Genomic DNA, 26,161 nt, shown 5'->3' with positions numbered 1-26,161 from the left:
CAAACAAATGTTTCACAGATAACTCATCCAAAGCACGTAGTACAGACTGATAATTAGGAGCTAATACAATTTTTCGAAAGTATCTAGAAGATTTCTGTAATGGGTGCTAGGATTTGTGAATTGTTCCAAACTATCCTGAACGAAATCAAGAGTGCACCCTGACGCTGGAAAAGAAAACCATGGGAGGAAGAGGAACGCCGCAGTCGGCCAGATGCTGACGTGGATCCCAATAATTTCCGTGGGCCCCACCCGCCACCCCGAGCCGCTCGCCCTGCGCGGTCTGACAAGCCGTTTCAGGTTCGCTAGCCCCCAAAATTCCATTCCCGTCGTAATCTCACCCCCGAAATTCACACTACTGATTTTCCCCAACAGCTACCCAGTCCATGACATGTGGGCCACCTTATGCCATTTCGAAGCGTTTTTAGAGGCCGCTATATATCACACCCGTGCAAAAAGAAGATAATTCTTCTCCCCCTCCCACTCTCTCCGTCCCGAGCAAGTCGTCGTCGCCTCCTCCTCCCGAGCTCGCTGTTTGATTCGATTCGTGCCACTCGCCGATCGCTTCTGCTATGCCGTCGGCGCCAGCCGTCGTGCCGCCGGAGTTGCCGAAGCTTTCGCCGACGTCGCTGCAGGCCCGCCGGCCGCGCTCGCCGCTCGCCAACGGCTCGGCCGCCGGCGACTTCGAGCTGCGGCACTGGCGCACGCCCAAGAAGCGCGCGGCGGCGCCGTGGGCGCCTCCGGTGATCGATATCCCCAACGGCGCCGGGAGCGACGACGACAGCAACAGCAGAGGCGGCGGCGGGCACGGGTACACCAGCCTCCGGGACATCCTGTCGTCGCCGGAGTACGCCGCGACCGCGGGCGGCTCGCCCGCGGCCTGCGGCGTCATCGGCGGCGGCTGCGGCAGCTGCGGGGACGTACACATGATCCGGCACCCGCTGGTGAAGCACGCGGCGTACGCGTACCTGCAGATGACGCCGTCCGCGAGGGAGGACCCCGGCCGCCGCGGCCGGCGCTGGCGGGGCCCGCTCTGCCGCCTCCTGCGAGGCTGCCTCAGCTTCATCGGGGCGCTCTTCCGGCCCTGACTCCACCGGCGACACCGCGCTTGCGGTTCTTGGTTGCAATTTCTTCTGTCTTCCCTTGCTCTTCCGGTTCTTGTGTGATTAGAATTTTTCTTAGCATTCTCTGTTTTTTTGGCGAGGATTGTATTAGAATTTTCGTGCTTTCCATTGAATTGTAATTTGTGTAAATAATTTGCTAGGATTAGGCACAAATGGAGATGAGATTATAGCAGGAAGAGAAATGATTAATCGCGCACTGACAGCATATCATTAGTTAGCTTGATTCTGCCATGATTTTTTTAGTCGTCATGAAGTAATGATTGGAGCAATGAATATGAGAGCAATCAAATGAAGAAAAAAAACAAGTAATGAAGCAGGATGAGATATATTCCATGGCAGAAAAAAGCACTCCGATCAATGAAAAACTAATGATTTCTATCATATCACCTGAACCATACTTGATACACATCCATTGTTCTTCACAATTGTGAATGGTCAATTTGTTGCTGATTGTGCTATGTACTCTCCCTTTTCTCTCTGTTTTTCTTTGATTCATTCATACATTCTATGTACAACAAATAAAATCATCCCCTATAGTTTCTGTAGGAGTCTCTTGATTTCACTCTAGTAATGCTTGCCGTTGGGTGCTCGCCGGGGCCTGGCGCCTCCCCCTGCGGCGCCGATTGTAGCGCGCAGAGCCTCGGCCACCACGGCGGCGTCAGGGTTGCTCTCGAAGATGGACTCCTGCGGTGGCGGTGACGGCGGCCGGCGCTTGGTGGCGAAGGGGCTCCAGCCGGACTTCTTGTTCCTCTGCTGCACGTGAAAACAAAAACGAAACCACCCGTTATCAGTGCCTGCTGTGGGAAAAAAAATACCTCCAGTAAGCGCTTGTGCTCCACAATGGGTGTGCCGTGATTCGTGCACGTGGACGCACATGTTCGTTTGGTGGACACGAATATGGCGCTGCCTCGCTGTGCAGTCGAACCATTGTACAGGGCGGCGTGTACCGACCAGGCAACAACCAGTCGATACAATGTCTCCTGATTTCACACTGCTACCTGTGCCCCGGCTACGAGATGCCAATACTTGAGCTTCGATTTCTGTAGTTCATCATACCCAAAAGACCATACCAGGTCAAGTCAGAAAGAAGTGAGCAGACCAGTTCATGGAGCGTGCCAGCGTGGGAGCTGGGACAACGCAAGGAAGGAGAACGCAACGTTGCAAGAGCAGAAGAGCTGACAAGAACGAGACAAGGTTAGAGTTGGGCAGGATCAGTCTGTGGAAGCTGGAAGGGGGTGAAGGAAACGGTCAGGTTGACAGGTCGTGCTGGCCCTTTGGCTCTTGTGCAGACAAGTGCCCACGTTCTCCGCGCGGGCTGCTGCTGCTGCTGCTTTCCCAGTTGCGCGTTTGTGCCAGAGCCGTTTGCGCGTCACTGTCCAGTGGGCCAGGATTGAATGGGAGCAGCGAGAGGCTGACAGGGGCAGGCAGGGGCCGCACCTGCATGGGCGAGCAGCTGTGGCCTCAGCTTGAGGTCGGGGAGAGGGGGCAGCCGGGCAGACGAGCCCCTGGCAGTTGGCAGGCACTGGGCATGGACGAGTTGGTGGATAATGCCGCTGTCTGCTTGTCAAAGTGGGGCGGTGAGAGGGAAACCGAGGGGGGGAGTGAGTTGGCACTTGGCAGGGTTGGAGGGCTGGGCTTTCTTTGTTAGCAACAGTTTGTTCGATGCGGGTTGGAGTTTCTTCAGATGTGACAAACAGATGCCATGGTTCATCCCAAAGAAAAAGGTTGGCAAAAATAAAGTTGGAGTATGTTGATGAGATTTTGGTACAATATGATTATGAAAAAAGGGCAAAATTTTCAACCAAAGCTTAATTTGGGGTGTCGCTGGTAAAATGTAGGCTTCCAATTGAGTTTCTGATTGTGATACTTCGATTGGGTTGCATTCAAATGAGCAGCAGTTTTTTTATTGTAGGATAGCTAATCAATGAAACTAAATTTGATCAGTAAGAAAATCTAATGAATCTACATGAAATGTGGTGTTATTAAATTTATTTATAGCAGCCATACTAGGTGCATAGGATGATAGAACATGAACTTTACCAAGAACAAACAGTGTCAATTGTTTTCCGTAAACCATAACCTATAGCAATTTAACACAGATGAGAAGAACAAATTTAGTGCCAAAAGTCAAAACTACCCCGCGTGCAGAAATTCAGTCAAGAACATAAAGTGTCATGTTGGAGCAAGGAGGGAATATAGTACACAGTATAGCTATACTTTGTAGGTCTGATAGAGAAATTGTTGTTACCTCTGCATTGGATCCTTCAGGTTTATCTGATACGACATAGCGGAGGACATCCATGAAGAAGGCTGTCCCTTTGTCTGCGAAATTCTTCAAGTAGAAGCTAAGCAGTTGCCCAGATTTCGCCCTCAGATGCAGTAGCCTCTGCTCGATGTTTGGTTCATATTGCATCACTATGGGCCGAAGAAAGGTGTCATATACAACATCACTTCCCTGTGGATGCGGTGAAGATAAAGCAGATTTTGAGCCGAACAAAGGTATGGTTTGCTGGAGAAGGTAAAATCTGAACGAACAAACATGTTTTCGTACCTTTGTTTTGGGGTACCAGAGATAGACAAAGAAAGCCAGCTTCATTTCTGAATACATCGGCATCCTGACAAGGACGATAGACATCAATAGATAAGTGACAGGCTTCAAAATATAAAGAAAATAGTAAGCAACAAGAATTGAACTGACCAAGAGATCACGCTCTCAAAGGCTATAACCATGGCCACAATAATCCTGAAACATTCACAAACAGGACAGTTTACAAGGATATGTTAGCCTATCTGATACATTTGTACTTATACTCAGTCTGAAGACAACACTAATTTTGTCCTAGTAAACAAAGTAAGCAACATTGAACCTATATGTAGGTACGGCGCTAGTAGTCCATGCAATAAGAAACATGACATGATTGTTTTTAGTCATAGATCGTATGAATAAGAAAGTTGTTTATTTTTTGCTACAGCATTTGTATTTTGTTTTGTTGTGTATATCCCAAGATTTCTTCAATACTAATGTCACCGCTAACTCGATTGTCTAGTAAATAATATCCCAAAACTCCAGTGAATTCCCAAAAAATAAAGCATATGATAAAACCTTACAGTTTTTTTGAAAAGCAAACCTAACAGTTACTCTATTACTTTTAGCATAGGGTGTCAAAAAAAAATCTAACATAACCATGGCTGCTTACAATAGTTGAAGTAAATATTGCCAAAAGTTTCATCATTTCCTCTGCTAGGGTAGTATTAACTAAACAATTCTACTGAACAAAGCACATTCTACCATACCTTGCATTAGTGGAAAACGTCCCTATGTTCAAATAAAAAAACACCTCGGAAAAGAATCCCTCCCTTCTAGTATATGGAGCATCTCCGTTTCGTATTTAACTAACAAGTTAACATCAGATTTCAGAACTATTTCACCACATAGGATGGTGATTTTATCACACCAACTGGTACATACTACATAGTCTACAGAGATAAGTAGATTATAAAAATCATTCCCTGAACTTGGTTCTTGGAAAGAAAAATCCCTGATAACAAAATGGAACTGCACATATTTGTATACTAGATATAAACATTTTTAGGTCAATCGACCATTCCATTATCAGACAACCTTGTAACTCTGACAAACAGGACAACAGAACTCTTGTCAAATCTAAAATGGGCCCAGTAAGAGAAATAACAACTGATACCAGCTGAGTGCTTTTACAATAAGTGACTAGACAAAGGGAAAGACTCAATGTGGCCACAGGCAAACATTTTGTTTGCATAACAGGATTTTTTTTAGTGTCTCTTTTAGATGACAGTCGGCAATCCACATGAAGTTTCCTGTCTCCTTTGAAGAGCTTCATGCTGAAGCCAAAGGAAGATTAGGTAAAACCTAGTTTTGCATCATTTTCTGGGAAGACATTGAATTGGCCTCCCGTTGGTCAATTGATCCCATTAAAATGAATATGGTAGGCCTTTAGAGCCTACCATATTTTAGTTGGTCAGTGACCAAGTCTAGTGATACATAGGTAAAATAACAAATCAGGAAACATTCAGCTCACAAACAAATCGATCCTCTTTTGTCAGATATCATGAAATGAATGACTAAACACAGAATTAAATTGATGTTGTTAACAAGGAAGATGTTTGATGAATTTAGAGACAATTTCTTCAGAAAATGTGTTGGTCTTTGTACTAGTTATTAGAGAACTATGACCATAGGTCTTGTCTTCGCAATATGAATGCAAAATCAACCAGTTTATCCAATTTACATGAGGCTAGTATTTTGAAAACTTTTGTCAAAGAAGGCATTCAATGAAAGGATATCAATTTTTCTTGTACTCATATGTCTTACATTCCACTAAAGTAATGGCGGCTACTGGTTCCATTTACTACTGAGAATCAGATTGAAAAAGATTACAAAGAATCAATCTCAGTGTCTTTTCTTCATTGAAACAAAGAATTCAGTCAAGTAGTGTTACATAAAATGAGTCAAGCATGTCTCTAATTCTAGTATATACAACAGAAAGGCAAAAAAGAAAATCTGGTCTTGGAAACAAAATTACGTGTGATCCCAGTGGAATGGCAGAAATGCCTCAGAGTCTCACAGTAGATGCCAAAAAGGGACATGAAATTTCTGTCTTCAATTACATTTCAAAAAGCATGCCATTTATTACAGAAATATTGTTAAAACTTGGCCGGGTAAACACAGACATAGGCAATATAACCAAAATAGCAATTAATTTAGTGATTAGTAAATCATAAATGATGCAAAGTATAGTAGCAATAATGTCAGTAAATTTTTTCCCACGAGTCACCAGTGTGCATTGGATGGTCGCCCCGATCATGCATTGTTTCATCTATCATGCTGTTGGGGGGTTCTAGGGGTACCCACAGCCGGGTGGCGGAACGCACCCGCCTATTCCCAGTGAGGGAGTACTCGGGGAAGTACTAGGCGATGGGGCTGGATCTACGCTGAGAAAGGGACTCAAGAACACACGATTTAGAGTGGTTCGGGCCGCCGGAGCGTAATACCCTACGTCCACTGGGAGATGTATTGTTCTTGGTGGTGTGTATGAACCTATCCTCTGCTGGCCTTGGCTCTTGCCCAGCCTGAGGTTTTCTAGCGGCGCCCCCCCCCCCCTTTTATAGATCAAGGGGGAGCGGATACATAGGACGTTGGTGCCCCGACAGGTGGGCCCAACGTGACTGTGGCTACAGTGGTAGCGAATCTTTCCTCCGATATGCACACTGTTGCTCTCCTGACTCAGGGGGGTCTTTTCTTGTCCCGTCAGCTAGGCGCCCGTTGGAGTAGCGTAGCTTGCGGCGTGGCCTGCTGAGGCTATTATGTAGCGTCATAATGGGCGAAGCTGAGCCGTCGTATCCATCTGGCAGACGCAGTATGGGCGGCGCCAGCGGCTCCACTGCCTTGGTAATACGCGATCAATAGTATCCCCTGGTCAATGAAACGCCTCAGCTTCTGTCATATCAATGCAGACGTTCACCTACCGCAATAAATGCAATGGTGGGTGAACGTTGGTATGGAAACCCAAACGGCCATGTCTTGCAGACACGTGGCGGCCCCGGACCACCCCGACGCGGGGCGTCGATCTCTTCCCTTAGTGAGGGGTCCGGTTACTATACAGGGGGTCCGGGACCCCATGAGGGGTCCGGGACCCTGCGGGGGTCCGGTCTCCTTGGGAGGTCCGGAGCCCCGGCTGCTTGCGCACGAGTTCCTGCCTCTTCCAGGACACGTGGTGTCTCCGGACCTTTCCCAACTGTGGAACGGTCCGGGCCGCTGCTGGGAGAACAGGACTCCGGACCGCAGGGGTCCGGCTGTTTGGATGTAGTTAAGGATAACTACAAGATCCTTGCCTAGACACAGCAAGAGGGGGTACCCCAGTCCTGGGGTACCGACACATGCATTTCACACAGAGAAGCAAACCAATCTCGTTTTGAGTTGAGGCTTCTACAGGATGTAAAAACTAGAGCAGCAAACCAACCCCCCCCCCCCCCCGGCTCTAATCACCTGCATCAGTTTCCAATCAGAAGTCTTAATAAAGCATTTCTAATCTAATGTTTGGCAGCTTTATCTTCGCGCCTATTTCTAGGTGGCAGAGGCAGGAATCTGAAACTGGAACAGAACTTGCCCAGTTTTATGAATCCTAAAATAGCATAGAGCTGGCAATCATTAGCAATAAGGCTGCGGAATGGGCAAGAACCCTCTGATTGACAGCCACCTAACATCCAACTATCAAGGTACCATAACGAATGTAATAGTTTGTAACTGAAAAACTAAAGGGAGGCAGAAATAGAGGTGGCACAATCATTTCGCATGAACTTTTTGCCTATAGACACCCATTAAAAAACCACTCCATGTTAGTAAGGGAGCAAAAGGTTAAAGGTGGGCGAACTAAAGTCAGCATCATGAAATCAATTAAAAGTTAAAACCACGTTACCCAAATACTGAATCTCACGCCACATCCCTAAAGGGTAAAGAGAAAGCACGCAATCACGATTGCTAATGGCAACACACAAGCTGGCCGATGAGGGACAGACGTGGAATCAGCAGCGGCAAACGCATGGTCGATCGATTGGAAACGAATTGAAATCCGTCTGCGACTCGACACCCCGAGGAAGGTGGCGGTTGACCGAGGGAGGGAATAAGGCAGGGGACGCACCAGTACTGGCACCAGAAGCGGAGCATGGGCGCGTCGTTGGGGCGCGCCTCCACCGTCTTGAAGCACTCGAACGCCGGCATGGCGTACCCGAAGAGCAGCCTGCGCGCAGGCCGGCGTCGGCGAACCAGGTTTCGGAATCAGCACGCGTCAGCAAGAGCCAAAAACAAAAACAGAGCACGGGCCGTCCGGCCGGCCGGCCCGGCGAAGGAGGCGGCAGCGTTCGGGCGGGAGGAATTCCGGCTGGGACTTACAGCAGGATCTTCGACAGGAGCTCCCCCAACATCTCGCCGGACCACAGGAATGCCGGCCGCCTGCGGCGCTCGGTTTCGCAACCCCCTCCGCGCGAGGAACCGCGGCTCCTGGCTGCTCGCGCCGCCGCTTTACTTGTGGACTCGCGTGGAGCGGCGGTGGCGGAATGGGAGCGGGGAAGGGAGCGGAGAGGAGGCGGAGAAGGAAGCGGTTGCGTTGGCTTCGGGAAGACGCCTGCGGCAGACCCGCGGCGAGTGGGAGATTTGAGAGGGCGTGGGCAGAACAGTTGCCGTTTGCCGAGTCCTCGGACGTGGTGGGGTTGGACCGTCCGTCCGAGCCGGCCGGGGGATTGGACCCGTTGCCGTTCGGCCACGACCACGACTGGGCCTGGGCCCTGGCTGCGCGGCGGGGCCCGGAGCGGGGTATCTGCCGTCACGCTCGGGTTGCCCGCATCTGCAATGGATGAGGAGTTTTTTTTGTTTAGTTCCTCTTAAAGTTTCAAAAAAAATTCTGCGCTACAGCAATTTCGAACGTTTGACCATTAATTAGAAATTTTAAGTGTGAATAATTGACAAAACTTATTTCATAACCCCAGGTGTAATTTCGAGACGAATCTTTTAAACCTAATTAGGTCATGATTGGACAACGTTGTGCTACAGTAAATAATCTCTAATGATGAATTAATTAGACTCGTTAGATTCATCTCGCGATTTAGAACCCATCCATGTAAAAAAATTATAAATAAATTTTATTTAGTACTTTTAAATGTCAAGATTCGGTTTCCAAAATTTTTGAAAAACGGAACTAAACACAGCGTGAATGCATGAGTTGGGTTTACGGCATCTGGTCCATGATTCGGTGGGGCCAGGGTGGGGGTTGGTGCGCGGACGGGTGGCTTTTCGAGCCGCTCGGGCAGGGTTTCCGTGCCGCCGGTCCTCTCCGTCTGTGGGCCCCGCGCGTGTTGCCCAGAACAAAACTCTACTCCACCGAAGCTTCGCTTCGGAAAACACTGCGTAGGAGTACTTGGCGACCTTGGTGTGCCATGTGCCGTTGCATACACCATGGTTTTACCGGGTCGTCCGTGACGAACGCGCCGGCGCGTCACGCCGTCACGCACGGGAGGAAATTGACAGAGCAAAGACCTACTACTACTACTAGTAGTTGAAAACAAATGCAACTGTCATGGAGTGCATTTATTCGATTCTTAAACATCTCAGTACAGGAACAAATGGGTGCAGAGTTCACGAGCTAGCACTCCACTTATAGCTCCGCAGCAGATCGATGGCGCCTTTTTGGGACAGGAAACGTGACGAGAATGGCTGGTCATTCCATTGGTTCGTGGTCGACCACTCCGTTAGTTTTCCGCGGATGGATCGGCGAGCACGCCAAAGCGGAGAAGATTATTCCGTCCCGTGCGGCATCTCTACGCGTGTGCCGTACGTGACGACGACCCAACTCAACCCAACCCGCCCCAACATTCCAACAACAACCTGCAGGCAGGCGTGCTTGGACTCGTACTACTCCTACTTGATCCCGGTCCAACCAATCCACAGCGGCAGCGACCAGCGATCGATCGAGAAGATGGGCGGTTAATTTGGTGATTAATAACCTTGACCTGACAATCGGCACCAAACCTGTCGTCAAAGTCGTCCATACCTGTTTTTTCCTGCCGTGAATTTCCCGATGGTTTCTTCTCCTCTGGTGATTAATTTTTCCCACGCGGCTTATCCGTTCTTGTCCGCATCTGGCAGAGCCTACAGCAACTGGCGTACGCACATCTTCCTCTTCTTTTCGATTCAGCGTGCACAATCACAAGTTCAAAACACCAATTGGCATCCCATTGTCCAACTCTACGCATCCACGGACATGGACAGGCCGTGCCGTGCGCGCGTTGCTCCATCGTGCTCAGAGGTCGCTCACCGTCGTTGTCAGACAAAGGGTGTCCATGGTCTAAACTAGTTTAGTAATTGCAACCAACCAGCCACGATGTAAAAGTCCGTTACGGGTTGGTTGGGTTTAGGCCTCCGAGTTGTTAGGTGCTTGTCAGCTCACCGGTTCAATCAGTCGAGCTCGATCATCAGCTAGTGCATCCCCCTCCGAGCCGTTGCTGATTCGACTTGTTGCATGCACATGGCGCCGTCTCCATTATCCGATTCGAGAAGAACAGATCTTCTCTCATATCGAAAGCACGTCCACGAGCCTGCCACTCGGAAGCCGTGCGCCGCGCTGTCCTGGCGTTGAGAGTTTCAGCTTCGGTGCCAGTTGTCAAGTGGCAACGCGTTTCTTCATGGGCCGTCATCTTCCTGGATTGAGCCAAGCAGCCCACACTGGGAGTCCGGGTCCAGCCGCCCACATAGAACAGCGGCGGTGGCATCAAGCCCATGGGTCTAAACAGGCCCAGTTCTACCGGGTCTAGTCCATTTAGTTTACTAATATAATATAGAGCCCACCGGGTGTCCATGTTGTATGCACATCTGGCCAGGCAGCCCACCGGGTGTCCATGTTGTATGCACATCTGGCCAGGCTATCCGCTTGATAATTTTCAGCTGCCATCTATATCCATAGCCCAGCCAGGCCTAGGAAATGAAACTCTCCGAGCTGCAGTAGTACGTAGTAGTTTGCAGGAGCCAAGCAGAGGCAGAGCACATTGATGCCGCCGCCGCCGCGACCCAAGCCTACCCAAGCCAAGCCAACCAAAGGATGATCATGATCTGAAACCTGATCCGTTCCAGGCGTCGCCTGCATCGAGGTTCTGTTTGTCTTCAAAATTCCAAAATTTTATAAGATTTTTCATCACTTCGAATGTTACAATACATATATAAAGTATTAAATATAGCTAAACAAAATAAATAATTACTCAGTTTGTCTATAATTTACGAGATGAATTTTTTAAACCTAATTAATCCATAACAAAATAATAATTACCGAATAGAAACGAAAATTGTACAGTACTTTACACTCAAAAATTTACACATTTAAACAAGGCCCGAATCGAATCCAAGCAAAGAGCCAAGCTGGGAGTAGTAAACTCGTGAGGTCACATCCACAGGTCGCTCAAGGCGATGCCGGGAATCCCGGCGGTGCTGCATAAAGCTCCGCCTGCCACGCATTGGCTGCCGCCGCTGTAGCTCCCGGGTGCCAACCAAAGCATTCAGTGGAGGTAGAGCAGCGGCATGCAGGAGATCAGATTCCAGACCACGCGCGCGGCCGTACGCGTAGGGCCAGTGCAGGCCATACGAGGGCTCATGGCTCCAGCATGACGAACAGTAATTTCTTCCCCCCTTTTCAGCTCCAGCAATTGACGCTCCTCCTGCGATTAGCTCCCGAGCAATGGCCGTGTTTGGATGAAGGGTGGAAAAGTTTTGATGAGAGAGAAACGATGCTTTGACTACTAATTAGTGGTATTAAATAAAGTCTAATTATAAAATTATCTTCACAACTGTGGTACTGTAGCAGTTGCTCTAACTAATGAGGTCTTTGACCGCATGATTAGAGAATGATTGAGCGCGGTTACTGTAGCATCACTGTAGCCAATAATGATGCAATTTGTCTCATTAGATTCGTCTCGAAAAATTACACTCATTCCTAAAAGGGTTTTGCAAATAAACTTCATTTAGTACTTCATGCATGCATTCGTCTTTTTGTGCAAAAGTTTTGATGGTTTTATCACCCGGTCGTCGGTAAAACTGTAGCGTCTAAGTGCCAGGGTGAACAAGGAATTATGGAAAACCATGGTAACTTTCAGAAGCAGGATACAGGATATACTAACTGGACAAGACAAGGCTTGAGGATTGTAATGAAGAACAGACAAGTGCTGAATTCGCTCGCCCACGGCAACAGCTGGACGCATCAATTTCGTCGCAGATTTGGGGGTAGCTGAGGAGGTGAAATGCGCTCTCTCGCTCAGTCGTCAGCAGTCACCACGAGGTAAATGCTAGCCAGTGGGCAGTGGCAGGTTTACTACTCGTACAACAGCACAGTAGTACCACTACACGCTGAAGACGCAGGCATGCAGCAAATGCGGCAGCAGAGCCCCTGCCCGGCTGCCATCTTCATAAAACAGGGCGGCGTTGGGCTTGGGCCGGAGAGGAGCCGAATCTAGCGGTTTTTTCTTTTATATATTTTTTAAAAATAAAAATTTTAAAAATATATGTCCGTTTTGAAATATTTCAAAAATATACCCCAGTCGCCTTGCCATAGGGCGACAGCCCTAAAGTGTAATTTTTTTTATTCAAATTTGCAACGAAGTCCCTGGAGAAAAGAAAAAAAAAGTCCCTGTCGCCCCCCCCAACGGGCGACTGGAGAAAAGAAAAAAAAAGTCCATGTCGCTCCCCCAACGGGCGACAGGGGCCTGTCGCCCGTTGGGGGGGCGACAGGCCCCTGGGCCTTTATTTTTTTTCCAGGGATCTATTTTGAGCTCTTAATTTTCCAGTTTGACTTCCATTTTCCCTTGAATGTATGTACTCGCCATGGACATCCAGCATTCACACACTTCACCTCATATTCTTTACTGCCAGACTTTACGACTCTGAATTCTCGTTTCAATGAGATTGCCCATAGTCTCACAGCATCTTTTACGGCTTCAATGTTTGGATATGTTGCACCTTGCACTACCTCATTCCCTCCGTACTCTCACTCCTGATTTCGTACATCTTCTGCGACATGACTGCCAAAACCATGCTCTTTCCACTCTTTTGGCAATGAGTACTGCTCGTCATCAGATGAGTCCTCATATTCTTCCATCTCTATTGCGGTTTGGTCTTCTGCCTCCATCTCGTCCACAATGCTATGTATCCTTTCTCCCTCATCAGCAAGGCCCTGTGGTCCCATGTTTTGGTTCTCTGTCTCTTCTGACTCATCTTGCTCAACATTATTGGTCTCTCTTCGAATACTCGGAGTTCCTTGATCTGCACAATGTTGGATTTCATTTTGTGTCTTCTCCTGAATTTGAACAAGAATGGCCAGAGGCCACCCACGCTCTAGAGCTGCTTGCATGTACTTCTGCCAGTCATCAGTGCTGTGTATCATCATTAATTCTCATAATTCACTTTCTACCTCCCAATTAACAAGAGACTGGACAGTGATCACATGTGTCAACGGATCAACATGGAACCCACGCTGCAGCCACTTACATATGGAACCAAAACTCCTTTCCAGAGGTTTATCTATGCCACTAGATGTGCGCTTAAAGGCAGAAAGATCTACTCCAATTGGCCCATACATAATATTGTATTCACCATAAAATACTTGAAACTGCATCTTGCTCGACATATCTGTATATCACATAATACTTATCGAGTTATACTCTTTACTTCACTACCTTATTCAATAATCCGTAAAAACTAAGTATGAAATTCAACTACAACGTATAAGTATTCATAACTACGTGATGACACTCAAATTCTATACTGCATATGCCAAATTCTATTCTAAATCATAATTAATTTATAAACACGTCTCTAATAGTACTGCAATTGTAATAATAAATGCGTAGAACTAATTTTCTAAACTAATTTACTACTACGTAACTACAAACTAAAGTATTATTGAACTCCTACTTAAATGGTTCTACTATAGCACTAATTAAATTAAATTACTCACCCCTACTTAAATTACTCATATTTAAATACGTAGTACTTAAATCTAACAATATATAAACTAAATGTACTAACCTGCAGATCACAAGTGCTGAATCCGGCAGGGCTTCGCCGCTTTCCTTCTCCTCACTCCTCTCTTTTTTCTGGATTTTTGGTGGAATTTTCGGGCTCAAATGAGGAGGGAAGGGGAGGGCTGGAGCTTTTATAGGGGATACCCCGGTCGCCCGCGCGGGGGGGGGGGGGGGGGGGGGGACAGGCCCCCCGGTCGCCCGCGGGGGGGGGGGGGGGGGGGGACAGGCCCCCCTGTCGCCTGCGGGGGGCGCGACAGGCCCCCCTGCCGCCCGTGGGCTGGGCCCAGCGGCGGTCGCCCGTGGGCTCCCGTTGGGGGGCGACAGGGCCTTTTTTTTCTCCAAGGACTTCGTTGCAAATTTGAAGAAAAAAAATTAAACTATGGGCCTGTCGGCGAGGGCGACCGGGGTATATTTTTGAAATATTTCAAAACGGACATATATTTTTGAAATTTTTATTTTTAAAAAATATAAAAAAACGGCCCGAATCTCTGGACAAATTTTACTACAGCCCAAGCTTCAAGACCCTGCTGCTCCCTCTGATCCCACCTCTTTCGTGGATGCAAACTCGGTGTTGTTTGGTTTTCCCGTGAATTTTTTTTCAAAAAAAAGAATGCATGTATGAATTACTAAACGAAATTTATTTGCGAAACTTTTATGGATGGGTGTAATTTTTAATGCGTGATGAAAAAGCCACAAAATCTTCACTGAAACAAGGGCCACCTGGTCAGTAGGCTAGGCCGCACATAGCACAACCATGAAGTAGCCACAAATTCGGCGGCTTACATCGAGACCTCCTCATAGAGCACGTGTATTTGTTCATCTCCCGTAGTAGGCCATGGCGAGAGGCTGGCTCAGAGTCATGGTAAGCAAGCTTCTGCAACCTGTCGCCTTGCCGGGGCGTCGAGCGCTCTCGCGCGCACGCAAGCGAAAACCCTGCAGCTAGCCACGTAGCATCGCAGGCAGTAATGAGCGCTGTTTTCGGCACGCCCAACGGCTCAAAGGTTTGTGTCGCTACTGTTCCGGCGACACGCGTGCGTCGTCGTCATCCGGAGAAGATCCATTGGTGGCCGGGCTCTGAAAAGCTGCGGCGTGTCGTGTTCAAGGGATGATCGCCGGCCGCTTTGCCCCTCGCCGACGACGACCCGGCGACATGAGGGGCATGCACGGGATATGCTCCCCGTCCGGAATGCAAAACCTTCGGTGTGGTCTCTGCACGCATCAGCTACTCCACTAGCTTGGTCCATGCATTGCTGGTCCAAATATGGACTCAAACTGAACGCGTATGATCGCTGCTCGCTGCGTGTGCATGTGCTCACACATCACATAAACCCTGACCGGCAAACCTGATGATCAGCATGCTGCTTCTCATGTTCCCGCACGGCACTGGGACCATTTTAAACGTGTAATAATTGTGTTAGCTTTTGAGGCATATATATATATATATATATATATATATATATATATATATATATATATATATATATATGAGATATTTTTAATCAAGAATATGGATGATTTAGGGACAGATCTAAGGGCTAATTTAGGTCATTTTAAATAGTGAATGGTGGGAGTGGGCAATTTAGACGCTAATTTAGAACGATACTTTAGATTGTTGGTATAGGTGAATGTTACTTTGCCAAATATTGCTAACCGAGTTGCCAGGAGGTGGTGACTGTTATTTTATGCTCCGTTTGGATGTAGATATTGAGAGGGTTGGAATTGAATTTGGCCCAATACCAAAAGCAGCCATAGTATTGGAATCCTAGCAAGTAGCTCAAAGCCAATTCTTGTTTGGATGCAAAAGCATGGAATTGAAATAGACGCAGGTGGGAGATTGACCGTGGGGGGAGCTCAACGGCGGCGTTCATGGCGGGCGAAGCTCGACGGCGGCGTTCATGGCGGGCGAAACTCGACGCGAGGGAACTCGACTCCAGCCATGGCAGTTCCCCGCTGCGTGCACCGCGCACGACTCCCCCGCTCTCCTTCTCGCCGCCGCTACGGCCTCCCATGCCTCGTCGCTCTCCGCCCACACGCCGAGGGGCGCGGCGGCGGCCGGCGCTCACTTCGTCGCTGACGTAGGGCTTGTCTGCGCGGGTGCCATGGGGAACTCGGGGCGGAGCCGCGACCGTCCTTCTCTGCCGGAGCTGCCGCGCCCTTCCTTCCCCGCCGGAGCCTTCGCGCCCGACCTTCTCCTCCGGAGCCGCCGCACCCCCTCGGGTCGAGCTCCATGCCGGAGGGCAGCGGGGAGAGAGAGAGAGAGAGAGATGCGGGAGTGTGGAGGGCGATTTCCACCTAATACGGAGCGGGGAGGCAGGACATTGCGGGAGGAGGTGTTGTGTGAAGCCGAATACCGTTTGGCATTGGAGTGAATGCCCAGCCAGCAATACCTGGGCCCAAACAGCGGAATTGAGGTGCCCCAATGCCAATTCCGAATTCTAGGCTCCAATATGTATATCCAAACGGTACCTTAGGTTATTTCAAAACGGTATTATTAGTGGGTAATCTATCCATCTAGATGAAGATTAGAGGTTACTTAAGTTATTTTTCATTTCGGCATAATTCTGATATAGGTTTCTTTAGTTCGTTATTTTCATAATGGTTCAGCGGTTAGTTTACAAAAAGTTTAGATCTGATTATACTATAGGAGTATATTGTTATAATGATGATTAGTACCTAGCTACTTGGTATCTAGGTTTCGTTAAATTTGTCAAAAAATTTCTATGAATTTCCCTAGTGCTTATGTTGCGGATTGACATGTGGATTCTGACAGAAGAAACTAAATTTCTAGTAACAGCAAGGTAAGACGGGAAGCTAGTGTGAGCATGGGCACTGAAGGAGCATCCTGGTCCAGGTCACGTAGTTTTTTTTTTAAAAAAAAGATATCCTGGACACGTAGTCACGTACAGGCTTACAGCCTGTAGGAAGATGAAAATGCTCTGACGATCACAGCAGCAGCAGCAGCAGACAGCGTGCTGATCAAACGCTCGTCCACCACTCCATCCCTGCCGGCACCCGGGCTTAACGGTTAACCCCCTTTGATGATTGCACCGAACGCTCGAACTGGACGCGGCCGTGATTGTGTCTTTGGCCGGAGCCTCGGCGAAGAATGATTCTTGGACTAGGGGGCCCGGCAGAACGCTGCCAGGGAGCACCGGCCATCCGTGACTTTTTGCGCGCAGTGATGGATGATCCTGCGCGCAGAGCTATGTAGCCCTGCTTTGGACGACTGCAGATGCAAAGGCGAAACCGGCCACCGGACGACGACATCTTTGCGTCGGTGCGTTGCTCCTGAGGCGTCATGATGAGGCCGGAGAGCTTTGGAGGAGCTAGCCAGGCCCAAGGAAGGAGACCTGCAGCTACGAAAGCATTCGCACTCTGCTGGCCCCTCTATGTATGGGCCGCCGGGGAAGGTCGTCGTCGCCTCCCACACTACACCCTCAAGCACGCACCCGGCCTCAACAGTCAACGCCATGTCCGCCAGCAAGCCGTCTGCCCACTACCTTGTGCAGGGCGGGAGTGCGCCTCCGTCCGCTGCGCTTGAGTACGCCGGCGGCCTCGACCTCGTGTTCGCCGGCAAGTTGTTCCACCACGTCGTCGAACACGTCTGCCGAGCGCCACGACCCTAAACCGTGAACAACCATCCATGGGCCATGGCTTCGCCTCAAATCACAGGTTGTTGGTGCATGGCGTGGCGACGGACCGGCTGCCCCGGTGGTGGGCCCACAAACATAGACGTGGCGTGGCGTGACATGGCACGGCGTCGCCGCGCCCGATCGCTCCTGTACATACACGTACGTGTAGGTGATGATTGGTCGCGGCACGGGCACTGCACGAGCTGGCAAGCGTGCGTAGAAAAAGGCTAAAGCGCCTAGATAGCCTCATTCTCCCCGTCTCCGGCACGCGCGCGCGGGCGCTCTCCTTTGAAGGCGGGCGAGCAAGAGGAGCAATGGCAACCTCCTTTCCACGCCGCCGTCTGCGCGCGCCGGCGTCCCGGCCAGGGCAGAGAAAAGGCGGAGCGGGGGCGCGGGACCACCCGGTTATTATTCGGGCGCGCGGCGCAGGTTCCCAGAGGGAGAAAGAGAGAAGATGCGATTCGATTCCAATTTCCACGTACCTCCGGCCCTCGCGTGACTGGATCCCGAGGGAGCTCGCTTCTTCCGAAGCTTATTAGACCCGGCCTTGCCTTGCCCTCGTGTTGACCGGCACCGTATCATGCCATCAGATGGGTCCTCGTCGACTTTGCCTCACCCTCCATTATCCACCCTGGATGGATGGATGGACCGTGTGCCTTCTCAATCTCTATCGTATTCGTATGGCAACTTTTGAGCCAATTGGGAAACAAGCACTTTGCAACGGTGCCTACGCGTAGCCTATAACACAGCGGAAAGCACCAACATGGTATAGGTTCTATTAGTAACACAATTTTTATGCAACATAGCTATTTAACACAATTAAATAAGATGCCATATTTGCTACTCAAATATGGTACGTACTATAGTAAAATATTTGTGAAAAGATATATTATATGTGTAGTTTCTCTCCAATACGCTGTAAATCGAATGGAACTCCTAGTCAGAGGGTACGTGTTCCATCTCCACACGTTGTGTGATGTGTCATCCCTTTTTGGTCACTTAGATGTGGGATCTATCTGTTAGGCTGCAATGGTTGAATTGGGAGGGAGAAGGAGGTTGAAGAAGGAATGCCTCACCACAACAAGAGAGATATGCATGATCATATATAATATAGAGATCGAAAAGTCCACTTTACACATTCCAACTATCATAAAAGTCTTATTTTCAACCTACAACACCAAAATGGAATAATACGGGCCATCCAACTATCGAAACAAACAAATTTGCCGCCTTTGGATGGTCTTAAAAATAGTTTGGTACTTAAAAAAACAAATTCTGGTTAGATCTTAAAAATTTAAACTAACTCGTTTCAAATCTGAAAAATATGAAATTCTCTAAAAATGTAAGCTATATGTTGTTACTCTATTTTAATCTTATTTTCAATCTTCAACAACAAAATGGAATAATATATGGGCCATCCAACTATCGAAACGGACAAATTTGCCCCTTTGGATGGTCTTAAAAATAATTTGATATTTAACAAAATAACAAATTCTAGTTAGATCTAAAAAATTAAAACTAACTCATTTTAAATATGAAATTCTCTAAAAATGTAAGCTATATGTTGTTACTCTATTTTAATCTTATCTAATTGAAAATAGTATGCATACATACAAGCAAACAAATACTAGGAACACGAAAAAACTGGATCCTAATAACTGACAGGTAGAGTGACAATAGATATGTTACATATTTAGAAAAATGCTAGCACTCATTATCCGGTTTTAATGGTTGGAGGGTCTCTATTATCAGGTTCTGTAGTGAAGACTGAAAATCTGACTTCTGTAATAGTTTAAGGGTGTAAATTAGACTTTTTCCTATAATATAATACAACTTAGGGAACTGAACACAATATTTCACAATACAAAATGGATTATTCAAATAACCAAACACCCACAAATTGCACGAGTTTAGCTAGCTTAGACTAACTGTATTGTGCCTAACGAAGACTTGGGAGAACACAAGCAACCAAACACACTCTATCCTACTCCATCGTAGCATACTACATTTCTACGACCTTGTACAAGTACAACTACATGTGTCACCACTGTGGCAACCTTTGGCCCGCGGGTACTCACGTTTAGTTCGCAAAAAAGTTTGGATTTTGATACTGTAGCACATTTCGTTGTTATTTGACAAATAATGTCCAATTATGGACTAATTAAGCTTAAAAGATTTATCTCGTGCTAATTAGTTAGACTGTATAATTAGTTATTTTTTTAACTGCATTTAATGCTCTATGCATATGTCCGAATATTTGATGTGAGAAAATTTTTTGGAACTAAACAGGGTGTTTTCCATACCATACCCGTACTCCGCCGGACCGCCGCAGCGTAGCATGCATGCAGGTAAACATTGCGCTGGCTGCCGGCGAGGACGGTCAAAGTCAACACCATCGACAAGCCGCTGGGAACGGAATGATGAGCGAGCCCTCCCACCAAAGGACAAGGAGAAGCTCAACGCAACGCAGAGTACTCGCCAGCTGCATTGCACTTGCACGCATCACGTGGACGTGGCCCACACATTTGACCCCACCAATTAACCGCTCCCTGGGCCCACTCCACCCGTTTGGCTGGCCCACCCCGCCCGTTTCCCCTCACCCAGATCGCGCATATAAAAAAACGGCGGCGTCCACTCCCCTTCCTCCCTTCACCGGCGCCGTCATCTCCGTCACGCACCGAGCCACATGCACCGGAGAGCCAGCTAGGCCCGCCAGCCACCACTCTACCACACCGCACGATGTCGTCGGCCAGGGCGCGGCGGGGCGGGAGCCTGCAGTTCCCGGTGGGGCGGTGGCGCCACGTGGCGGTGGTGGACGCCGGGTGCGGCTGCCGCCCGCGCCGGGCCACCTCACGCCTGCTCAGCCAGCTGCCCTCCTTCCTCCGCCCCTCGCCCAAGCCCCCGCAGCAGCCGCCGCGGAGCAGCTCCCGCTCCTCGTCGGGCTTCTTCCCGTCCTCCGCCTCCACCGCCTCCTCCTCCGCCGCCACCTTCACCACCACCCACTCCTCCTACTCCAACTACTCCGCCTACTCCTACTCGGGCGCCGCCTGCACTGCCGCCACCACCAAGAGCAAGAAGCAGCACGACCCGCCGGCGTCGACCAACAAGGCGCCGCCGCCTACTTCGTCCTCCCACGCGGCGGCGTCCAGGAGGCGGCAGCAGGGCAGCAGGAGGAAGAAGAGGTACGAGAAGATGGGCGCCGCCGCCGCAGCAGGACAGGAGGAGGACGACGTGGGCGTGGCTGTGGAGAAGGAGTCCTCCGACCCGCGCGCCGACTTCCGCGAGAGCATGGTCCAGATGGTGGTTGAGATGGGGCTGTGCGGCTGGGACGACCTCCGCTGCATGCTCCGCCGCCTGCTGGCCCTCAACGCCCCGCGCCACCACGCCGCCATCCTCGCCGCCTTCGCCGAGGTCTGCGCGCAGCTCACCGCGCCCCCGCCGCCGCCGCCGCACCCGGCGTACCACGCCTACGACTACCACTACCACTACTGACCAGCCGACGAGCTGGCTCGCCGCTCCACCCTCCACCAGCGTCGTCAGCGACCTCCTGCACGCTCTGGAGGGTCTCGAGATCCTGGCACCACCCGTGTGCTGCCTGCGCGCTCGTGCTGCTGTACAGTCACCGGTGGTGATAGGATCTCGTAGTACTAGTATCATCAGGATTGGTAGTACCTGTTCCTTGTGTGTTCTAGATGCAGTAATCCGTCAGGTGTTTCAGCCTTATTTAGCATGTTTAAGTTTCTGATTTTCTCGCTGCCAGCTTGGAATAACCAAGCTGGCTTGCTGGATGTTGCAGTGTGCTTGTTTTCAGTGTGTTCGCCTGTTCGGCTGACCTTTGGTTTTGGATGAAGGTCTCTGAAAGTGTAGAAGTGTGCTAGTTTAGACTCATGTAACTTGCACTGTTTGAAATGTTTGAAGTGTTCACGCTTAATAACGCATGGCACTTACTAGAAAAACGATTGGTTATACTATACTACTTACTTTGTCATGTGAGGCAGTAGCTATGGATGGTGCCAATCTACTACAGTACCATGGTTCAATGGTACCATTTGGTGGTAAAAAAACAAGTTCAACTGTACTAGGCCTTGGTTAACAGGCTGGAACCTGGAAGTAGTAAATTACGATGTGCTGGTGCGTGCCCGATGCAGCGACGCGAAGTTATTACTGCCTGAGAAACCATCTGAATGTGCATTCATCGTTGAAACAGATCGCAGAGGGCAGGGGCCAGGGCCCGTGCTTGCATCGATTAGATCTTCATATCAGGAGGTGAAGCGCTGAGACGGGCACTAACTTTACTGTGGACATTCAGTCGTCGTGCCTCGTTCAATTCAGGCGCTCTGTTTGGTTTTTACCACAACTTCACGGGCACTGGCTGAATACAGTACTTGTGGAACTGTTTCAGGTACTTGGCTCGCATCATTTGCTTGAGATACGTACACGTGAGCTGTGGCAAGGACACCGACCCATGAACCCAGCAAGAAAGGCGAAAGCATGCCGTTCTCGTTGCAGTAAAAAGGATCAATCATGGCATTTTTTTGTGGAATTTTTAGCAGAATTTCTCATGAACCACCAGCACTGCTCCATGTACGTACAGGTATACGAGTACGGAGTACAATCCCATCTTCAGGACAGGAGGTGCTACTACTTGGCATACTTGTTCCTTTCTGGAAGGAGGTGCGTGCGTGCGGGGGCTTACAGCCTTGTGCTTTGAGCCGGTGGAGCTTTTCAGGAGCTCAGGCGGCGAGAGAGCGTTGGGTACCTGACGTTAGCACAACACAAAGGTTAGCACGCATGATGATGTGTCTGCCGTTGGGTTGGGCACGATGATGAGCTTGGCCTGACGTGCCTGCGCACAGCCGCAGGCGCCAGTGATCATGCATGCATGCAAGTTGAACTCCACCTCCTGGGCCGTATCAGGTGCAGTTGTAAGCCCACACGTGGCCTCTGGGCCTTCCCATCGAATTTGGCTCGGTCCAGCCCAAACTTACACACTGGTCAGCAGAAACGGACGACGGAGCGCGGATCTCCGGCAAGAGCGCGGTACTGCGACGCCATTGGTCGATTGCGTTGGCCCTTCTTCTGGGCGCGACGCTCTTGAATGCGCGCTCCTGGATCGATGCCCTCCCTCCCTGTCCCTGCGTCGTCCATCTGCACTCTGCAAGCTGGCGGAGGAGCGGACGAGGTCCACGAAATTCAGCGCAATTCCAATTCCAATTCCTATGCCTGTCAAATGTCATTCATTCCCCTCATGTCGTTGCGCACACTAGTAGTAGTGGGTAGTGCCAACACTGTCGTCGTGCCTCCTGAACCGGATCCAACTACGCCAAGTTGCCAACCGTCTAGTGAATCGGCTGTCAACCGCTGACAACCATTCAACCAACCATGTAATGCAAGCAGCAGTAGAAAAATTCGTTAGAAATCGGGACTTCCCGGGTGAGAAGGGCTCGAGGGCTAGCGCTTACTGAATCGGGACACATAATTGAGCCTTCTTGGAGGCTGGGTGCCTTCGAACGAGGGAAAAGCCTGCACTGCACTGAGGATCACGCAACAATATACACAGTACCACTAGATACTGGAAAAGGCGCCCATGGTTCCTGGTTTCAGAAGCTTCTCCTGCTGATCATGACCAGGTGTGTGCAATCCCGATTCCCAGGCGGTGCATGCCATGGGAGACAACCGCTGCTTGCTTCCTGTTAATCACAGTAATAATAATGTGGCCATTGGTTTGTCGGCTAGCTAATATAAGCTGGGGACATGCACCGCCCCGTCCAAAACCGGTTCTCGGGCCTTATGATATCATGAGGACGACCTGTGGCCAGGTTAAACAAAAGAGTGGAGCTCAAAATCTTAGGCCACGGAGTAGTAGTCGTCGTCAAGGCTGATTTCGAATCAGATTGACCAAAAATTAGAGTCCGGTGGATGAGGTGGGCCGCACCGATGATCCCAATCCCCATCCGGGTGCACGCGATGCAGCCCGCTGTTCTGTTCGCGTCGCCTGCTACAAGCAAGTTGGGCGCCTCGACCGCGGGCCCGGCTGGACCGTACCGCCAGCGGCGGAGCAAAAATCCATTGACGACGGATCAGTGGCGTGCGCCGGGCCACACACCAACTGCTCACACTTCAATGAAGATCGGAAGTGGGGTCCGGCTGCCCGATCGGTCTCACCCGTCTAGCGCGCCGGGGGGGGAGGGGGGGGGGGGGGGGGGGGGGGGCTCACCGGTGGCTCGCCGCGACGGCGACCGCGACCTGTCAGGGAGGCGACTCCGTCGGCTCTGGCACGCCCGCCTAATTAATCAGGGCTTTCCACTGTCCATGTACTGGTACATGTACGCACGCACATAAATACCGGCACATGCCCGCTCTCCACTAGTGACCCTATTAAATGGCGAGGCGGGCATTCCTGCCCCACCTACCGGTCGGTGCCCACCGGATCATATCAGGGAACAGGTGACACCGTGACAGTTAGTTAGCCTTGGATCAACGTGAACATGGCCGGTGATTAGTGACTACTCCTAGTCCTATAATGACAGTAACTAAGTAAGTAGAGGAGCGGCCATAAGAGGATGCGTCTGAGATTACCGTAAAGGTGCTCCATGAATTGTTGCTGAAGCTAAGCTGCTCTTGCTGCATTGAATTGTCAGCAATGAGCTTGCTTCTCTCATTTTTTTTTTATTTTTTTTGAACGTGACTGTGCACGTATTTCATTAAAAAAAATAATACAACTATTACAAATCTACCACTTCTCCTACTCACTAAAATAAGAACAACTCGACAAGAAAACCTACTCTGATTAATCATGCTTGGTTAATCATCAAAACACTATTACACTAACCAGCCCCAGCACCGGAAGCCGGCAGCAAGGCACCGAGATCGCTAGCTAGGTGATCGATTGCGGGACACGCAGGGGAGCACTAGCCGCGGCACCAGCACGATCAGCACCGGCGGCGGCAGCACTACTGGCCTTCTCATCCTCCTCATCCACGTCGTCCTGGTCCTGGATGTCGGTCCCGGCGGCGCACGAGGACGACGACGAGGAGCAACAAGCGGCGGCTTCGTTTCCTCCGCCGCATTGCGCCGCCGCCGCCGCCGCGGTCGTCGCAGCTGTAGCAGCAACAATAGCGGCGTCGCCAGCGGCACTGGTGGTAGTGGCCGCTGTACTGCTCGTGCTCGTGCTGGTGGTGCAGCGGCTGCCGGCGGACGCGCTGCCACTGCTGCTGCTGCTGCTTGTGCTCGTCTCGGCGGCGGTATCGGAGGACGCGAGGCCGAGGAGCAGGTCCACGAAGGCGTCCACGATGAGCTGGTGGTGCTGCTTGCCGTTGATCCGGAGGTACCACGCCAGGAGCTCCTCCAGCGCCGCCCAGTGGCGGAGCCCGTGCGCGGACACCATCTCCTCCATGGACGCGCGGAAGTCCCCGTATGGGTCGCCCGAGTCCACCGCCACCGCCACGCTCCCCTCCGCCAGCGATTTCGACGGCGCGCACGGCTGCTGCGCTTCCGCGTCGTCGTCTGGCTCTGAGTCAGGCGGCGTCACCGTCTTCGTCTTCGCCTCCGCAGCCGGGAGCGTCTTCCTCGCCGGCGAGGGGGCGGCCGTCGCGAGGATGGAGTTGGACGCCGGCAGCGGGCCCGGGTCGAAGAAGAAGCGGTCGGTGGGCGTCCGCCCCAGGCTGCGGATCACGGCCTCCGACCACTCCTCGGACGCGGTGGTGGTCGAGAAGCTGTCGACGTCGTCCAGCAGCAGCTCGCCCTCCTCCTCCTTCTCCTCGTCGCCGGCGAGGGAGAAGAAGTCGACGTCCGCGGCGGGGTCGTCCAGGTAGACCGAGTTGACCGTCTTGTACATTTCGCCGGGCGCCGCCCAGCGGGCCATCAGCTTGTTATTCCCGGTCGCGGCAGGGCCGCCCCGGCTGGCACCGGCTGCTGTCGTCGTCGCGCAACAGGGCAACTCGCCGCCGCCGCCCACGCGGAAGGACGCGGTCCGCGGGTTGGTTCCGCATGGCGGCCACGGCCACGGCGGGGTCGTCGGGCCGGCGGCAGGGGCGGAGTCGACGGCGAGCCTGGAGAAGATGGAGACCAGGCCTTTCCTGCCCATTTTCGTGGTGGATGGATGGATCGACGGAATGCAGGCAGTGGGGCGCCGATGGATCGAATGGAGTGAATTAATGCTCCCGAGCTCGAACGAATCGAAGAAGGTGTGTAGAGGGAGACGGTGAACGGGGAATTGAAAGCTGGAGTGGTTGAGGGGACGGAACGGAAGGAATCAAGGAAGGAGGAGGGCGAGCTGCTGAGCTCGGCATGCTGGGCGCGGCCGCGGGTGGTGCAAGGGCAAGGTGAGCGCTTCTGACTGGCTGGCTGCAATTAAGGGAGGAAGGGAGGAACATGGGGATGGGCCCGTGGCTCATGCATGTGCCCGTACTGGCTCTCTCGTTTTTGGTTAGACGGAGATGGTGAGATTATAGGGACTGGCCACCATTGGGCGCAAGAGACGACGACCGTGCCATTGTTTTTGTTTTTGGTTTGGTACAAAAAACTTGCTCGGAAGGTCAGAATTTTGGCATGTCAAATTATATGGCCACCAGAAACTATATTGCGAATACCACGTAATATTGGCCTCTCTTTAATTTTTTTAATGGGGCAAAAACAACGCCTCCTTTTATTTGGGTCTGTTTATAGTGTTTGTGATACTAAAAACACATGGTTTCTACGATGCCGGATCATCAGCTTTTCAAAAAAAAAATTGTCGGATCAAGGTCAACCGCCTCTTGTTCATCTTTTTCTATTTTTTTTAACTGCCTTCCACCGTCTCGTGGAGCCATGTAT

At 50.5% G+C, this 26,161-nt stretch overlaps 4 protein-coding genes across 5 annotated transcripts; 2 read left to right on the top strand and 2 right to left on the bottom strand.

The window, feature by feature from the left end:
• On the top strand, positions 1–1,352 carry LOC120696763. The gene is made up of 2 exons (XM_039979742.1): positions 1–297; positions 417–1,352. Exon 2 carries the CDS (start codon positions 570–572, stop codon positions 1,083–1,085), a length of 516 nt encoding a protein of 171 aa, XP_039835676.1. The 5' UTR covers positions 1–297; positions 417–569; the 3' UTR covers positions 1,086–1,352.
• A 125-nt stretch (positions 1,353–1,477) lies between these two features.
• LOC120696762 (putative HVA22-like protein g) lies at positions 1,478–8,321 on the bottom strand. 2 transcript variants are annotated; one of them, XM_039979741.1, is made up of 6 exons: positions 8,050–8,321; positions 7,799–7,897; positions 3,820–3,864; positions 3,673–3,736; positions 3,370–3,576; positions 1,478–1,871 (listed from the first exon to the last, which is right to left on the bottom strand). In XM_039979741.1, exons 1-6 carry the CDS (start codon positions 8,079–8,081, stop codon positions 1,686–1,688), a joined length of 633 nt encoding a protein of 210 aa, XP_039835675.1. In that variant the 5' UTR covers positions 8,082–8,321; the 3' UTR covers positions 1,478–1,685. The 2 variants fall into 2 exon arrangements, with proteins under 2 accessions (XP_039835675.1, XP_039835674.1); XM_039979740.1 differs by having other exon boundaries at positions 1,480–1,874.
• Positions 8,322–19,996: 11,675 nt separating this feature from the next.
• On the top strand, positions 19,997–21,323 carry LOC120696760 (transcription repressor OFP8-like). Its single transcript, XM_039979739.1, has one exon. It carries the CDS (start codon positions 20,087–20,089, stop codon positions 20,837–20,839), a length of 753 nt encoding a protein of 250 aa, XP_039835673.1. The 5' UTR covers positions 19,997–20,086; the 3' UTR covers positions 20,840–21,323.
• Positions 21,324–24,002: 2,679 nt separating this feature from the next.
• On the bottom strand, positions 24,003–25,693 carry LOC120696759 (uncharacterized protein DDB_G0271670-like). The gene has a single exon (XM_039979738.1). It carries the CDS (start codon positions 25,431–25,433, stop codon positions 24,225–24,227), a length of 1,209 nt encoding a protein of 402 aa, XP_039835672.1. The 5' UTR covers positions 25,434–25,693; the 3' UTR covers positions 24,003–24,224.
• Positions 25,694–26,161: the final 468 nt, after the last annotated feature.

Source organism: Panicum virgatum, chromosome 3K, assembly GCF_016808335.1.
Source record: "Panicum virgatum strain AP13 chromosome 3K, P.virgatum_v5, whole genome shotgun sequence".
NCBI lineage: Eukaryota > Viridiplantae > Streptophyta > Magnoliopsida > Poales > Poaceae > Panicum > Panicum virgatum.
Note: the sequence above shows the minus strand (reverse complement) of the source record. Positions and strands in the feature narration are given on the sequence as shown.